At 37.8% G+C, this 17,639-nt stretch overlaps 1 protein-coding gene across 2 annotated transcripts; it reads right to left on the reverse strand.

The window, feature by feature from the left end:
* Nucleotides 1-1,425: 1,425 nt before the first annotated feature.
* LOC116298122 (scavenger receptor cysteine-rich type 1 protein M130) lies at nt 1,426-17,378 on the reverse strand. Of its 2 annotated transcripts, none has more exons than XM_089033901.1 (17): nt 17,307-17,378; nt 16,524-16,651; nt 13,856-14,179; nt 12,838-13,152; nt 12,030-12,347; nt 11,109-11,429; nt 9,456-9,779; nt 8,825-9,142; nt 8,269-8,592; nt 7,413-7,736; nt 6,656-6,979; nt 5,666-5,768; nt 5,213-5,489; nt 4,277-4,337; nt 3,459-3,620; nt 3,068-3,228; nt 1,426-2,088 (listed from the first exon to the last, which is right to left on the reverse strand). In XM_089033901.1, the coding sequence occupies exons 2-17, from the start codon at nt 16,588-16,590 to the stop codon at nt 1,996-1,998; spliced, it is 3,816 nt and encodes a 1,271-aa protein (XP_088890027.1). In that variant the 5' UTR covers nt 16,591-16,651; nt 17,307-17,378; the 3' UTR covers nt 1,426-1,995. The 2 variants fall into 2 exon arrangements, with proteins under 2 accessions (XP_088890027.1, XP_088890026.1); XM_089033900.1 differs by having other exon boundaries at nt 17,131-17,358.
* Between the last annotated feature and the right edge of the window lie 261 nt (nt 17,379-17,639).

Consider the following 17,639-nt stretch of genomic DNA (forward strand, 5'->3'; position numbering starts at 1 on the left):
GGTGGTTGGGTCAAAAAAAGGCCAAACTCCCAAGTTGTAAAATTCAGACTGGCCTGGGAAAAATGGAAGAGAACAAAATCAACAACTTGGGAACAATCGAAAGCGAAACGGGCCGGGTTGTTTAAAGCTGGATTAGCGCAAATCCAGGATTAACTCTATAGGTCTTATTAAGAGTTAACCCAGGAATAACACTAATCGGGCTTTGAACAACTGGAGATGACAGCTATGAGCGTCGGTAATCCGGCTAGGGCGAAGAAACCCTTTCAGAACTGTCAACCCTAAGGAAGGGATAGAATGCCAGAAAATGAAGCAAACAACAAGATTGCACAAAAAAACAAGAGATCGAAATCTTGAGGAGCTTTGAGAGCCAAACAATCTTTGCGAGGAGAGATACCACCGTGGTCTGATTTTGCCGGGTCTTCCAAAATTTTAAGGCGTGCCTTCAATGGCAATGCTGTGAGATCTTCAGACTTCTATACTCAAATAGCGAGACAAAACTGCTAATTCGCAAAAATGCATCACATATATACTCAAAGAGCGACACAAAACTGTTAACTCGCAAAAATGTATCACTTTTATATTCAAAGAGCGAGACAAAACTGTTAACTCGCAAAAAATGCATCACATATATACTCAAATAGCGAGACAAAACTGTTTACTCGCAAAACTGTAAAACATATAGAAAAGACTCAAATAGCGTGACAATACAGAGGAACTCGGAAACATAGGACAGAACATTGAATTATAATGAACGCACAAATTAAACGTATATAAAGGTGTGAAATAGTTCACACTCGCTATGCAAATGAGTAGATGAACCGCACCCTTTGAAATAACACGAGATATTTTAGAAGCCTAACACAATGACGTGAGTAAAAGCACATTGAAAAACAACAAAGCAGTAGAAAATGGGCTAAAATAAGATACGTTTTATTTTGTTTTACTTTAAAATAGAACCAAAATAGTTGCCATAAAGAAGGTCAAGCGAAAACTCGCTTAAAACTTAGCAAACGCCAAAGATGAACGTGTATAAAGAGGCTGGACTAACGTAAAAGCAAAATGAAAATGACAACAACAAAATACCTCGAGAGCTGGAGGATGAAAAACCACATTTTGTTGGCCTGCTAGTTGAGGCTGTTGGCCTGCTTGGTAAACCATGGTTGGCCTGCTTGAACGGGTAAACCTTGTTGGCCTGCTTGAACGGGTAAACCTTGTTGGTCTGCTTGAACGGGTAAACCTTGTTGGTCTGCTTGAACGGGCAAACCTTGTTGGCCTACTTGAGACTGTTGTTTGATTTGGCGTTGGGACATTTTTGGCCGAAAGTTATGTCGGCCGCGAAGGAGACTAGAAACGAGGGCCACATGTTTGTTTGCCATTGGGTATATCAAGTGTTACCTTCGTAAATCAAAGACGATTTCTTTATTTCGTTATTTCTTTATTTTTATTTGGTTCAGGGCTCTGAAGAATATTGTTTATTGCTACCTGACTTTGAATACCTAAAAGGGATGTTTAATAAATTTCTAACCTGCATGGTTTTAAGAAAGGTCATCAAAAATCGTGATCATAAAATAGAGACGATATAACGTGCGCTCTGATTGGTTATTTAACGCGCATGAGCGTGCATCCTAAAATCGATGGTGCACGCTGACGTAATTGAGTAGCGCGCACGATGTAATTGAGATTTCGTTAAGAAAAGTTTTGAATTGTTCTCGATTAACAATTATTTGTTCACGCTTTAGCTATGTTATAAAAGTATGGGTCATTGATTAGCGTGCTTCCATTTAGTTTTGGGTGCACTTGTACGGTTCTCTTACTCTTCCTTCGTGCTTAGGAGCCTCCCGCGTGCACCCAAAACTGGATGGAAGCACGCAAATCAATGAACATTTTTTCTAATCCTCTGCTGGTTAGCTGAATTCATCCAAAATCCATAGTCGTCTGCTCTGTTTACGGTATCGAGGCTTGACTACAATTTTTCTTTTTACAGAAGTTTGAATTTTACTTGAACTTAAGAAGGGGCGTAGCTCTCTTTACGTCTTCAACGTTTTCATACAACCCCTCTTCCTTTTTGCTGGTCGATGTGTTTCCTCCCTTGAAGAAAAAGAAATTGTCAAAAATCGTTATCAAATCCTTGCTTTCATGCCAACCATATTTTTTTAAGAACTTTCTAAAAAAGTTTTTTTCTCTGTTTCATTTTGCGATCTTTTAGTCTTAGTTATGTCTTTGTCATGTAAATCGGACTATAAACCATCAATTGCTTACTATCAATCACGTGACTTTTTTGGAGTTGACTGGGGGGCAAACAAGCGGTTGACTAGGGGGCAACTAGCGGATGCTGAGTCAAAACATATCAGTCCTAATAAACCAGAAAACAAGAGATCAAAACAATCTCCAGGATTCTACAAGCCATCGAAAAAGAGCTATTACCGGAAGTGACGTCTATTGATAGCAATCTATAAAGAAACTGAAAAACGTATCTGTATATATGCAATTATTAAACCGTAATAATGTGATTCACTTAATGTCTCAGGTCTTGAGGACAATATTAAGTTTCGTTTTCCCGAGATTTTCGGTGTTTTCCGAGGCAAAGCGAATATACATTTAAATTAAGTTAGTGACACGTGGTCATCTATTAACCAGTGAGAGGGTTCGTAATATCGACAAAATGCGAAGATGACCAATAGTGACGATGAACAGCATAAGAATGATGGTCATAATAGGCCCTTTACAGTTAACGGTCACGTGTCTGCACTGGTGAGCAAAATGTTTTATTTCATTTTGAATTGGTGATTCTTTTTAGCTACTTGTAAAGAACTGATCGAATCAAACGATGTGCAACCAGTGTGTTACGAAACGCAGTTTTATTACGATCTCTCGAAACAGACTGTAGAAAGTTTGTTTGCTCACCAGTATATTTCACCCGTCGGAATCAATATGTTCATTCATTTGCTCGCAGTGAATTAATCAGCACGTGATTACTGAGCTACAAAGGGCCTATTATGATAAATAATTATGACGATAATGATATATCATAATTACTAAGCTTTTAAAATCTAAACTATATACATACCACTGATGTTCCGCTCGACATTTGACATTGTTTTGGCTCACTATCAGACACATTGGCGTAATGGCTCTCTTCTATTTGAGGCGGAGACAGGTGAAGAAGAGTCTGGTAAATGCCTTCTGTATTGCCATACATTGGAGAATGAACACTGCTCATCTCAATCGCTAAGAAAATAATCATTATTAATTACTATAATTATTAATATTATTTTCTACATGGTGGATGCCCGGTTTAGTCTTAATGATATTAATATATTTTTTTATTAAGTAGTATCAATTTTAAGAAAAATAATATTAAAATGATAGATATAAAGTACCTTATTTTTGGGTACATGCTAATTTATTGTAACAGCTAAGGGCTGATTTAGACAATTAGTCATCATTCTGAACATTACCTTCATTGCCTTGTGACTTCACTTTGTTATCAACCCTTTCATTCCTTCGTCTCCGGAGCAAATTCGAACATCCAATCAAAAGCACAATACAAATCACTAATGCAACGGAAAGAACTATGACTATACTGCCTGAAGCTTGGAATATCTTGCTGCCACTGACCCCTGTTGGTGGGACACGTTTAAATGTGTCAAAATAAAGAGAATTTTTTATTGATTTATGGAATATAAAACGCGCGCGCATCTTTGGCTGTTGTCAAAAGATTTCAAGAGTGTACTTTTGTGTGGCAAGATACTGTATTAAACGAGAACGTGAAAGTTTTGGCATTTCGTGCTCCATTTGTCAGGACTGTCTTAAAGTAAAATTTACATAATTTTACAAAAGCATGAAGAAGTTTCGACTAATCTGCATACGCCGTTAGAGGATGTGCAGACAATTTTACACTCGTGTCAACACGCTGGTAAAGCTAGAGCACTAGAGAAGCAAGCATATAGGAACAGAGGTATGAGGCTTGCCAACGGTTTCTCTTTATTTTGTGCGAGAGCGTGACTCTATCCAATATAAACACAATAGCTAGCCAATTAGCACGCGTTATACCTCAAATATTATGTAATATGCACTAATAAGGATACTTAATGGACTTGACAAGGCACTTAAACACGTGATTTAAATGGGGGAAATTTTACACCAAGCCATAGCCTGCGTCACATCCGGAATTTTCTTCGTAAATTCGTATTGACGAAGAACATTCCGGATGTGACGCAGGCTAACCAAGCTACTCCTTTCAATAATTTTGGCATTTCATAACGCATGTGCTTACCTTTCCCAATACTTGATTTAGTTTTAAAAGCCACAAACGATGAATCCCCGTACACTTTTCTCTGTAGATTTATACGTTTACTCTATCAATTTTTAATGGTCAATTGTGGACTCATCACAAGTGACCATTACAAACTGACTTGAAATGAAACTATCCCCTAAGCTGATGTATGTCGAGACAAGTGTCTATCTCACAGAATTCAAAATTAACACGAGTTTGTTTGAAGGGAAAGAAAATCAAAGACAGAACACGGTGAAAAGTCATCAGAAAAAAAAAAAACCTCTACGCACGTTCAGGGATCCTAGAGGATAAACGACCATTCTCGACTTTCACATCCCCATAATGCCTTGCGTTTTTGGGGGGTCACCAATCAAAAAACCTTCCCAAATTGAAAATTTTCTTAATTGAATTTATACTATACCTGCTTTTATCTGTACAATACTGATTATCAGTTTATTCCAAGTTATTTTTGCGTGTACAGATCATAAAGAGTTTTGGTCTTACAGAAAATGTATGAACTTACGAAAAAATGTTTAAAATTTACCTTAAACGTCTTCATGCTTCTATCGTTTTCTGTTTTTTACTTCTTCATTTTATCTTTGGATACTTAACAAGGTATTTTCAACATTGCCTGATCAGCCTTCAGCAAAATAAGTGGGTTTTTACCCTCTGGCTACCCCCTAAAGACGCAAAGGATTATGGGGATGTGAAAGTCGAGAATTGATTGAGGTTTTGCACCATCACGTGCAGGCACCCGTATATAGTTTGGGCTGCCTATGGTTAGATGACAGAAGAGCAAGAATCCCTTAGCTCTTGGAAATTTAATTCTTTCTCATGTAAAACGATTGTATTTTTCCTGCCAAGGTTAGATCAGGTGATGGTTCAAAACCTCTATTCCCTAAAAATTTCAATCCTGAAATCATTCGTATCACTCACCCCAGTTGTTGTCCTGGTGACGATTCTCAGGTACACTTTGTATACACACCCTATTTCCAATGGCGCATTGTAATAACCATTATACTCAAGTCCATCACCGACAGTAAAATTAAATGACGATGCATAATATTCAACCTCAGCCGTAACGTAGAAGGCAGAACCATTATTGGTTGCCGTGGTAAAATGTTCTATCATAGCTGGCAACATTTGCTGTGGCTGATCCATGGAACTGAAAATGACATTCTGGTCTACCTTTACCACGACTATCTGATAAGAACTAAAAGGAAAATAAATTGTATTTAAACAAAATAAGAAATTTCAGGGTTAATTTTTTTTACGAACCAAAGACCATAATCTGGATCCTGAAAATTATTTAATGGAATATGATGTCACTGTGTGAAAGACAAAAAAGTAATAAATTAGAATCGCATATCGCCTTGCAATTGATATTACCTGTTTAATGCTTCGTCGATGGCACCCGTTGCTTCAATCATAAGAAAGGCTGTCGATTCTGTTACTGCATTGGAATTATTTATTTGAAATCGAGGAATACCAGCTGCCAAGGAGATAAGCATCCCGTTAATTAATATATCGGTATTGTTATAAGTAGCGTCATAAGTAAGTCCCTGTTTACGTGGGAGTAGAATTGTCCTCGAACTAATTTCTTCCTTGCAGGAGAATCAACCTACCGGCTATATATTCATATTGTTTTCTGTTTATATACGCATTGGCAGGCTTCTTTATGGTACTACAATATATATTTCCTAACAGTAGGATCTTCCTGTCTCGCAGATAGGAAGATCATAGCACCATGGGTAAAGTTAACGCTTCTTTCTCAGCTGGTAGAGCATCGGTAGTACAATTCCGAAGGTCGTGGGTTCGATTCCCAGCGAGGTCGGAAATTAATTTTTCCGAATTTAATTCCAAGGGCTTTCGCCCGGAATAACCTCGTTCCCAAGCACTACAACTTATCTATATTTCTATAGCTTCTTTCTTCGTGTAAACTAATCGCATCACAACTCTCTTTTCACGTGAACTGAACCATAGTTAATGGTTCAAAACAAAAGTGAATTCGCTTAAAAAATACAAGTTAAAGCTTATGCAAATGAACATGATTTTATATTCTAATTATAAAACTATTCACTTTCACTTGTATTGAGTCTTCCTCGTTTTCCAGTGGGTTTGTTAAAGACTAAAATGACATTTGCCCCTAAGACATCCCACTATAGTATTTCTCTGGAATAAAAAGATGAATATCTTTCCTCCCACTATAGTATTTCCCTGGAATAAAATGATGAATATTAAAAAAAAGATTTATCAAGATGATATAACACTAAGATAAGCTATATTTTTGTGTAGTGGTGTTTTACTTAAGCTACTCAGTGATTTATTTTACTTTTATAAAAGAAAGTGCGATATACAGAATATAGGTGTGTCTTTTACCCTTTTCACAAACGACTTCTGCATCGTCGTCATGACTACATATTGTTTGTCCCCATCCTGGATGACGACAGTCAATAATCGAGTCCTCTGTTCCATTACAATCCAGGTTACTCAACCAGATAGTACCATTTCCAGGTCTGAAAGTGGACTTTGGATACACCTTACTTGTCCCGGGGTAGCCGAGCATACGACAAATCACTTTAGCATCGTTGATGTCTAGTCCCCTGTTACATATGGTACCCCATACGTTACCATAGCGAACAGCAACACGGCCAATGTTGGGTAAATTTCCGTCTTCCAGACGAATGTCTATTGGTAAAGAGCCTAAGGTAAAAAAAAAAATACAGATTATAAAGAAAACAAGTGCAATACCGTATAACAAGTGCAATACCGTAGCCTTTTCCACATTACGATATAACTAAATAGCTGCCATTTGGGAAGACTTTCACTAATCTTTAAACAGTTGGATTCTTTTCCATTCTGATTTTTACTGTAGAGAACTCTATGTAGATGGTATAAGTAAAATATAAATCAAAAAGCACAAAGATGCACAAAGTGCAGTTGCAATGGCACTAACTAAATGAATATTTTGCGAGTACCTACGACTACAAATATGTAATAGGAAATGCTTCCAAAACATTATATAATGGGATCATGACCTGCCAGCTTTATGTTTCATTGCATTGGCTATAAGAACATCGAGTTATTGGCAGCAAAAGTGATTACACGAAAAAATTTGTTGAGCAGAATTGTTTACCCTCTGGATGCTGGCATAAGACAGCAGCAGTGAAATATCCAGTGCAAAGTTTATTGATCCACCCACGGTGATAACATTCACTTATTGATTTTTCTGCGCCATTACATTGGACTTGGCTCAACCACGGTCCTGCTCTTCCTCGCCTGTATCTTTTGACCGCTGCAAGTGCAGCTTGGTAACCAAGCATTCTACAGACCACGTGTGCATCTAGTATATCCCAGGTATCATCACAGACTGGTCTCCAGGTATTTTGGTATCTCACTTCCACTTCACCAGAAAGGTTTTGTACGGTTTTAACGAGACGGACTTCCACGGCTAATTCATCTGGAAGGGAAATGTTAGGCAGAATCGAGGATGTCAAACTTTTCATTTGTGCGCGCTGATCAACAGATCTAGACAACAGTCGTAATAGGAAAATCCGAAATACCGCTGTCAGTCAGAGCAAGTGAGGGTACCAGACAATTTTTTTTATTGACGCAGCCTATTGCGTGATTTCCCTTGTTCAACTGAAAATCAAAAATCATTTCTTGCATACTATTATCTATTCATTTTTCGGCGCGAGCTTTTCGTTTCAACCGATCTTCATCTGTATCGAAATTCGCCGTTGGTCAAAGCATACGAAGTTAAGATTATATACCCCCCAAAATATTTGTAATATATAATATTAGACTGCTAACCAGTCCTTTTTTCTCTCCTAACTTATATCAGTCGTCGTATTTTTCTCTAACTTTTCCTCTTTCTGCGTGCCGCATCAAACGTGTCCCCACTCCCTGTTAAACTGTTAACAGTCTGATAAAATGTCATAACAGCGCAACTAGAGAATTTAGTAATTTAGTAACGTTACACTATTAAGTACCTTTTGTCAAATTCCCACATCTGACGCCAATATCTGCATAATGTCCACAGTCGTGCTGACCCCAACTCCTATGTGAGCAATACTCCAATGACCTCTCGTAACCACGACACTTTACATCATCTAAAAGAATTGGACCATTTCCTCTAACATTTGCAGTTCCATATAACATTGCTTTGGTGTAGTTCAACATGCGACAGACCACATGAGCATTTGCCCAACCAAAGTTGTCTCTACAAACTGTACCCCAGACTCCGTAATATCGAACCTCTACTCGGCCTTGATTTGGAGTACTTCCATCCACCAGACGAACAGCTACATTTGGACCTTGAGCAGAATTTTGATAATCAAGTTAAGAAGTAATTCAAAGTTGTGTGATTTGTAGAATGTAGACCCTTTCAGAAAATTCAAATTGAAGGACAATAGATGGTTGTATTTTTTAACGTTTTCATCGTATTTGGTTGGATCCTCGTTCAACTGGATGCATATTTTATACGTGGAAGCTTTGGTTATTATTACACAACGAAAACACAGCTTTACATAAATTAAGCCTACTCACCAGTAGATGATCCATTACAATTAACCCCAACGTCAGCGTCATGACCACAACTGTAACTGTTCCAGCCTGAATGACTACATAGTTCTAAAGATTCCTCATTTCCAGCACAATGTACGTTTCTGAGCCAGATTTTGTCACGACCTCCTCCAAAATATCTGATACTAGCAATTGCTCTTTGATAGTTTAACATGCGACAGATAACAGTTGCCTCATGTATACCCCAATAACTACCGCAAATCGTTCCCCAAATATTATTAAACTTGACTTCAACCCGACCAATGTAAGGAGAACCTCCTCCAGCTAAACGAACTTGAATATCTAAAACGGAAATAAAACATCGTTGGTTGAAATATTTGTGCAAGCGTCTTACTGAATCATCGTATATTGATCCCAAATAGATCACCTTACGCAATAAATTATTTTTTTACGGAGAAAAAAATATGTCTTTGTAGAATTAGTTTATGTTGGGTATCTCCAAGTTTCTATGGGTTTTCTCCGGAATGTTCGGTTTCGATCCGTGGGTCGACCACGCTTCCCCTAAATTGATTCAGCCAAGAGAAATCCCTTACAGAAATGATGACTGAGCTAATGCTTGAATATGCCCGGGGTACCGTTAATCCTATACACAAACTTGGATATTGATGACAATATACTCCAGCATCGTTGCCATGACTACATGATCCTGTCTGTCCCAGTCCACTATGAGTACAGTTCAGTAGGTCTTTCTCGTCTCCCTTACATCCAAGTCTCGTAAGCCATACTGGACCTGTCCCTCCACCCGCTGTGTAAACTCTCATGGCGCCCTTGTAGTTCAGCATACGACACACTACATTAGCATCACGTATGTCCCAATGAGAATTGCAGACTGTGCCCCAGACTCCGTACTGCTGGATCTCGACGCGTCCTTCCATACTTGATGACCCACCTTGGAAACGTATTCTTGTTGTCCAAGATCCTAAAAAATGGTGTAGAATTAAATACATATTCTAGCTCTTCTTGTATAAAATGAGATTGTATCTTCTGTGTACATCGGTCCTTGCCGAGGTAAGAGCGTAGTTCAGTAGTGAGGGAGGGGGGATCCAAATGGCAATTTAGCTGCAGAAAATTTAAAAACCGTTGACAGTCATCTGAGGTTTAGACGGAGTGGTTGCTTCAAATTTTTTTCCATACTCCAAAAAGGAATTATAAAAATATTGGTCAAAAGTGCTTTGTGCTAAGGCGAGGGGGAGAGCATAGGTCTTTATCTCCAATGCCCAATCATGAAGATACATGTAGCTTCATACAATATTCATACGAAAAAATGCGCATAAAGTCAGTACCTACATACATTTTCCGATCTGGTTGGGTATATAAAGTCAACTCTGGTTAAAGCGGACACCCTCGGGACCGTAACTTGGTGTCCATATTAGCGAGGGTCGTCCGCAATAGCGAGAATTAATTACGTTCATTTCATGGTCAGTATGTTTGCCAGGAATTTTTCTTCTGTCCCTAATAGCGAGGTGTCCGTAATATCGGGGTATCCACAAGGCGGGAGTTGACTGTACTTATTTCGATTAAGTTAGTGCGTATTTTTTTTAGTGTGGTACTTTCGGGAAAATATTTACCAAACCTATCATACATTCCCGGGGGGGAGGGGGGGGGTACTACCACCCCAATTTGGGTAGGGGTGTGCCACCAGGACCTCAAAACCCTGACCCTATCCCAGACCTAAAATTTTGATTTTACATACCCTACCCCAGACTAAAACTAAGAATTATACACCCTATACCAGAATAAAATGATACCCTATCCCAGACAAAATGTCCGAAAATGATACCCTACCCCAGACCCAAAAGCCGAAAAACCATACCCTATAGGGCGGCACATACCCATATAACAAATATAGGGGAGTACCCCCCCCCCCCCCCCCCCCCCGGGCATACATTAAACCATATAAACTTGCTTGTATAAATGATTATCGGCGTTCTAATACAGGATTTATTGTACTTTCCATACTTGTTGGTTTCCACTTTTAGCTTTCTCGGCGATATTGATGAGAAATTATTATATATGGAAAAAACAGTGCACATTAATTTTTATTTGTGATAAAAGAAAATGCTGCATGTGCGTGAAAATTTCGATGCTATATTTCAACCAAATTTCGGCCATTGTAGCTTTCCTAAGGGTTAAAAGTGTCTGTAATCAACAAAACTGTTGCTATGATATTTTTGTTTTATCCATTATCTAGCCCGGATATAGGCGTAGGCAAAAAGGGAGTATTATTATTATTGAAACATATATGTACCTGTGGGTCTGCAAACAATCCACACCACATTGTTGCTTCGACATGCATTTATTTCATAGAGGCTGAATCCACACTGCTGTATCGATGTCTCTGGACCATTACAGTTCATCACCAATGAAAAAACAGGCATTCTGTCACTCTGTGGCTGTTTGTAAACTGTGATAGCATGGCTGTAACCCATCATTCGGCAAGCTACATGAGCATCCTGTATATCAAAATTATCTGCACAAACAGAACCCTGCGTGCCAAAATAGCGTATCATAAGACGTCCGCTATGGGACACTGCTCCATTGGACAGAGAAAAATGGATATTGGACGATCCTATAATGGAAAATAAGGCATGATAAATCTAATGAGGCCCACTCTTAGGCCCACTCATTGTCCTGAAGTACTACAGTTCAAATAACCCATCCGCTAATCAGCACGACCAGCTTTGTGTGTAGCCACTTGTTTTGCCACCACGTGATATGCAATACAAAGATTCAATTGCCCTATTTCACTATGACGTCACTGCTTGTTTATGTGGGGGGATAGAATCGCCAAATCCAATAGAAAATTCAACAAAATTTGCTCCTAGCGAAACAGTTTAATCTAAAATGGCCTGGTTTTCAGATATAATATGTGTTAATATGTACTAAAAAATATTCTGAGCGTTTGCTTGCTATTCTACTTCTCTTCGTGGATTGATACGGGTTTTAGAAGAGTTTTTGGTAAATTGGTGTTGACCTGACCCCCTCCGACGACCATGATCCTTTGCGTTTAAACAATAGATTGTTTTGATGTGACGTCATAGTGAAATAGGGCAATTACTTTCATATATAACTAAACGCAGAAATATTCTAAGAAAAAACTTAACCTGTGTAATATTATTTCACTAGTGAAAATCTCGTCATGCAACTCTAGACACATTACCAACTTTACCTGATTTGCACAAGACATTTGCTCTTTTGTTATTTCCACAGCTTCCTTGTCCCCAATCTACATTATTACAGTTGGCAATTGATGACTCACGTCCACTGCATCGTACATTTGACAGCCAAACAGAATCAGAACTTTGGTAATTCCTGATAACAGCTGCAGCACCTTGCGTGTAGCCCAACATTTTGCAGACGACGTTAGCATCCATTATGTCCCAATTGGTATCACATATAGATTTCCAGTCACCATAGTAACGTACTTCAACAAGACCACTGTTAGATACACTACCAGAAGTCAAACGAACAGCGACGTCTGGAGAGCCTGCGGCAATGTATAATTCATCAGATTCTACATAAGCGTTCTCTGAATTTAACTCTAATGATATTATGTGTTGTAAAGACATGTTGTATGTAAGGCTGCATGAGTAATGCTGGACCTGCTTTGCACAAGGTCCTCTTAAACCGGTTGATAGTTTTATTGCGACGACCAACATAATAGTACTACACAACAACAACAAATCAGAGCGCTTTTGTAAGAGGGAAACAATGACAATGCAAAAATATAAAGTAGTTTTTTTTTTCATTCAGTAATGGGAAAAAAGAGAGACATCGCATTCCTTTTGCTCCTTGTTGTATCCTTGGAAAAGGCACTTAAATTTAGTAATAAAATACTGAACTCGACTGCACGTGGTTTTCAACAACTTTATTCCATGTACTGCGCATGTCCGTGCACAGGGAACCCAAATGCTATTTTCTACGAATATAAAACTCCTCGACATGGCTGCCATAAACAGCTCTATAATTATCATTACCTTGCAAACATATGACTCCTACATCTTCACCATGGCCGCAATTGTGACTACCCCATCCATTAGAGCGGCATTTGTCAATAGAGGTTTCCGAACCTGTACAAGATAAGTCATCAAGCCAGATCTCTCCAGAACCTGGTCCAAAACTCTTGATTTTGATTGCTTTTTGGTAGCCCAACATCTTACAAATAACATTAGCATTGTTTATGTTCCAGCCGTCGTCGCAAATGGTACCCCATATGTTGTTGTAACGTACTTCGACTCTACCTTCTTTTGAGTTATTGCCACCAGAGAGACGCACGATGACGGGATGTATGACTAATTAAAATAACATTAAGATTAAAAGGACGTTTTTAAGAAAATGTATCATCCCATTTACAAGATAGGAAGATCATTTTCCTGTTGGGGTAACTCTATTGCTATTCATTAGTTAATAATTGTTAGTGTGAGGATTTACTGACTGGGTAAACGTTATAGTGATGGTGTTTAATGTCCACTGGGGAAAGCAAACGAAAGGCTCGATCCGGATCTAGCACCCAGCATCAGCCTACTTTCATGTATTGGGTATCAATGTTAAAAAAAAAAATACATCTAAGATATCTATTTTTTGTATATAGCGAGGTTGTATCTCATGTATTCATGTGCCCAAAGGACGTGAGAGAGTACCCACTAGTAGTCGAAGGGGGTAAAATGGTAATGAAAACAGTCAAATATTGCTTGACAAGCATTTGAGGCTTTGACGGAATGTTCGTTTTTGAACAATCTCTTTCCTACTTCAAAAGATATTTCAAAAATATTGGTCAGAATTTTTTTGTGTCAGGGGTAGGGGGGAGGGGAGTGTTACGTTAAAAGGTTGATATAATAAAATCCATGCCATTTAATTCATCTCCATTATTTCTGCCATTGACGATCTACTCACTACAATTTATCAGTGACATTTTTATTTTCTTACCTTTTTGCACCCTACCCCTCCCCGAAGAAAAAAAGTTTTGCTCATAAATAGTTATTTTCAGTAGATTACCTGATTGACAAATAACACCAACATCTTCAGTATGACCACAGTTATGAACACCCCATCCTGAGTGACTACACTCGTCTAAAGAGCTCTCGTTCCCATTGCACTTCACATCATCCAGCCATATCTGACCTGTTCCATCACCCATATTGAACGACGCCACGCCAATCGAGTAACCGAGCTGTCTACATGCAACGTTTGTCGCATTGCTGTCCCATCCATCATCACAAACAGTCCCCCATTGGCCATTGTGGTAAACGTTAAGAATACCATAAGGGAGAGAGACATTGGCTGTGGCGGGAAAGTTCAGCGTCATATTTGCCGCCGCACCTATCGAAAAAAAACTTTACTTTAAAAAAAAAATTACTTTACTTTAGAATCATGTAACTCAATCTCATTAAGGTTTTATGGCTTTATTTGACGTTTGCGTTCGTATTTGTATTTGCATTCCGCAACGCGTCGTGGTTTCCTACGCTCCTCTCGTGTTCTCTCAACATCCCGCGTGTTTTGATCAGAGCACAAAACACGGAAAACTGTTTTTGATCTGTTAACTAAAAAGAACCATCATTTGAAAGTAAAAATGTCTTTAACTGCTTTTTGAAAGAGTTCACAGATGGTGCTAACTTTATACTCTCTGGACGGAACATTTTAAGATCACGTTTTAATGAGCATAATCATCATTTTATAAAATATATCATGAAAAATATCATGAAAATGATTTGCAATAATTTGTTAAAAATATGGAGGTGGGCTTGAAAGAAAGAGGGTTTAGGGCTTAATAGTGTAATTAGAGTAAAAGTCATTTTAAAAAGTCATTTTAAAAAGCACACTGCAGGTTTCTTACTTAGATAATTCATTTTTCTGTGACTCTCGATCCAATTTCTAAATCCGGGCATCAATTTAAAATTTCACTTTCATAAACCGCGTGCAATACATATATATATAGCCCTGAATAAACAAGTGAGTGGTGGACATGTAGAAAGTAAAAACGCACGACAACTTGGCACAGTGTTTTATTCTGGCACTTGAAACAAGTTTAGAAGGGGTGCCAGTAGATTCCATGTCAGGAGGTGGAGGGAGGGGGTGGGGGATATTTTGTTTTGATGGGAGGGGTGGATCATTGCTTTTGATCCAAGGCATGTTCCGCCTACTGCCGTTCAGAAAATACCCCCTGGGACCGACTTGGATGCACCCCTTCTAAATATAGTCAACAGGGCTCGAAGCTATCTTTGTGCCAAATTTTACGCCTTCTTCGAGACTGTATTGCCAAAACAAATGTGTCTTTAGCCGCGTACCTGATCTCACTATAAACAGAAGAAATCAAGCAAAAGTCAGACAGAAAAAATGATTTCTATTAACTTGGATTTAAATTTAAATTTTCTATTTTTCCACTACTGGGAAATTTACAAGCTACTTCCTCAGTTTCCAAGGACCTATTCTTATTATACTTTATTATTCTTAGGTCTTTAGGTTGGTGCGTGACTTCTATAAAACAAATAATTTACGAATAACAGCTTGATCGAAAGTGAATACAAGCACATGACAACTCACTTTCCATAATGATTGTCGCCCGTTTCCGCTTCACTTTTGCTAACTTTCTGCCTATAAAAATGTGAGTGCGTCTCTAGGAATTACATAAAGAATATGCCTTAAGATGTACCTTATTACTCTGCGCACACAACTCTTAAATACTTCCGTGCATGGTAAAAATCAACTACACATATCTTGACCTGGCAAGAAACCTTTCGATAGTAAAATAAATTAATTCTTATTCACTTTCTAACCGCAAATCCCCTCCGACAAATAAATACCTTAACTTTTCCATTCCCCCCCCCCCCCCCCCCCCAATATTTGAAAAAATGTTTAGATACTATTAAAAACTTGAAAAGAACAGAAATGAAGGTTAGTGAATTGTAGTGGAGTGCACGCACTTAAACCCGTGAATAATATTTAGTACTAATTAGTAGTAATTCATACAGAATCCTTCGTTTCCTATTGTTTGATTATCGCTATTTACTCAGTAGAGTGCACGCACTAAATCCGTGAACATTAATTAGTACTAATTAGTACTATTTCATACAGAATCCTTTGTTTTCTATTGTTTATTTATCACCATTTAGTACTAAAAGTTAGTATTTGTTTCACGGGTTTATTGCGAGCACTCTACTCATAATTACTGAGCTTAAGCGAAAATAGTTTTGTTTTTGTTTTTCGAGGGGAGATTGGAACTAGTAGGATGACGGATGTGCATTGTCGACGTCTTAATCTTGGGTGATCAAATACAAAAACCTTCAGTTATATCTAAATTCACAAAGTCAATAGTGATGTAGAGTTGCCAATATCGCTGTTTTTGTTGTTGACATATCTTACTAAACAAAAAATAAATAAGTAAAAAATAAAGATGCATAAATAAAAAAAGCGAGCCTTACTTTTGAGTTCTGTGGGTTATTAATATCACTAAACTAAAGCCAAGTTTGCGATCCAAAACGTATTTATAAATTCTACTGTGAAGTGTTTGAAAAGGCCATCACGTGAACAAGGACTTCACTCTTACTATTTTATCTTTATCATACTTTTATATGGTAACAGAAAAGTGTCATCGAATAAAGCCTCTATTAGCATCCAAAGTAACTTAATTGTATAAATTGGAACATCGTCTAGGGCATGCACTTACCAAGTCCTGTCAAAGTTAACGACGACAACAGGAAAAATAAATAAACCATGAAGACTTTGAGATCCATCAGCCTCACCACTTCGTATTACTATATGAGAATGGTACGTACTGTACGGTATGGTGCTAAACTGGAAAAAGATAGGGTTTGATCATGAGTCACATCATGTAAATGTAGAACTGAATCTGATACTGAAGTTCCACCTATTTGAAACCTCAATGGTCTATATTTGAAAACTAAGATTGAATAAGACTTTTTGACAAATATGTCATTCTTTTACCACAGATGTACAAGTGAAAGTTCCCTAGTTTGCAATTGAGGTTCATTTGTTAAGAGAAGTGCCGATTTATAAACTGAGAGGTCGCGCTTAATTTAATGAATAAATAAAACTAAAAAAAGGCATGTATATGAAATATTTTATGAAATCGTCAAACGAGTTCAGTTTATCATATTACCCTATAAACTAGTTATGGGAAAATACAAGCAAATAAACAATCAAAAATCTAGTTGAGCGAAAGAACAACAGGAGAAAAAGCCCATACCAAGTTCCTCCAAAATAAACGTTATATAAATACAACAATTAAATCACTAAAAAGGACAAATACTGACGTATATGAACTAGATTCAAATGTCGCATATCCTAAACCATGAACAGCAGGTAACATTGTATGAGCGGCATTTAGGCCAGTAGGTCTCCGAGATTCTAGATCTGTCAACTTTAAGGGCAGGCAATGTCCAGTTTGAAAAATAAAGTAGAAGAAAAGCTTTGGCTTAAAAAAATTTACCATTTGAGAAAAGACGGTGACGTTTGGTGTTACTTTCAAGCCGTTCAGCAATGACGTTTCGATCCATGCATCGTTATTATTACAGAAAGAAGAAAATGTAACGAAAACAGAAAACAGGGGGAAAGCAAGGTACTATTGCTGTTCATAATTACAATTGACAATGTTAAAAATATCCGGTAACATACATACTACGTTCATTGCATACAAAACGTTTTGAAATTAGTTTATTTTTTCATTAAAATATAGTAAAAATAAATAAAAATTAGAATACTTCTTTACCAACAAGCAAAGTGTGTTATATTTTAGACGTTCTTCCAGTTTTACTTTCGAAAA

Source organism: Actinia tenebrosa, unplaced genomic scaffold (genome assembly GCF_029948245.1).
Source record: "Actinia tenebrosa isolate PJP-AT-01 unplaced genomic scaffold, QUT_ActTen_1.0 PGA_scaffold2__45_contigs__length_23673736, whole genome shotgun sequence".
Taxonomy (NCBI): Eukaryota; Metazoa; Cnidaria; class Anthozoa; order Actiniaria; family Actiniidae; genus Actinia; species Actinia tenebrosa.

What these genes read in the sequence shown, in the direction of transcription:
- LOC116298122 (XM_089033901.1), bottom strand. Translation starts at nt 16,590, where the DNA reads ATGGATCTCAAAGTCTTCATGGTTTATTTATTTTTCCTGTTGTCGTCG. An exon ending in TGGTGTTATTTGTCAATCAG is followed by an intron (nt 13,153 to 13,855) that starts GTAATCTACTGA and finishes TATTTTAATTAG; the next exon opens with TCATACATCCCGTCATCGTG. An exon ending in AGAAGTCGTTTGTGAAAAGG is followed by an intron (nt 5,769 to 6,655) that starts GTAAAAGACACA and finishes TCTCCTTGGCAG; the next exon opens with CTGGTATTCCTCGATTTCAA.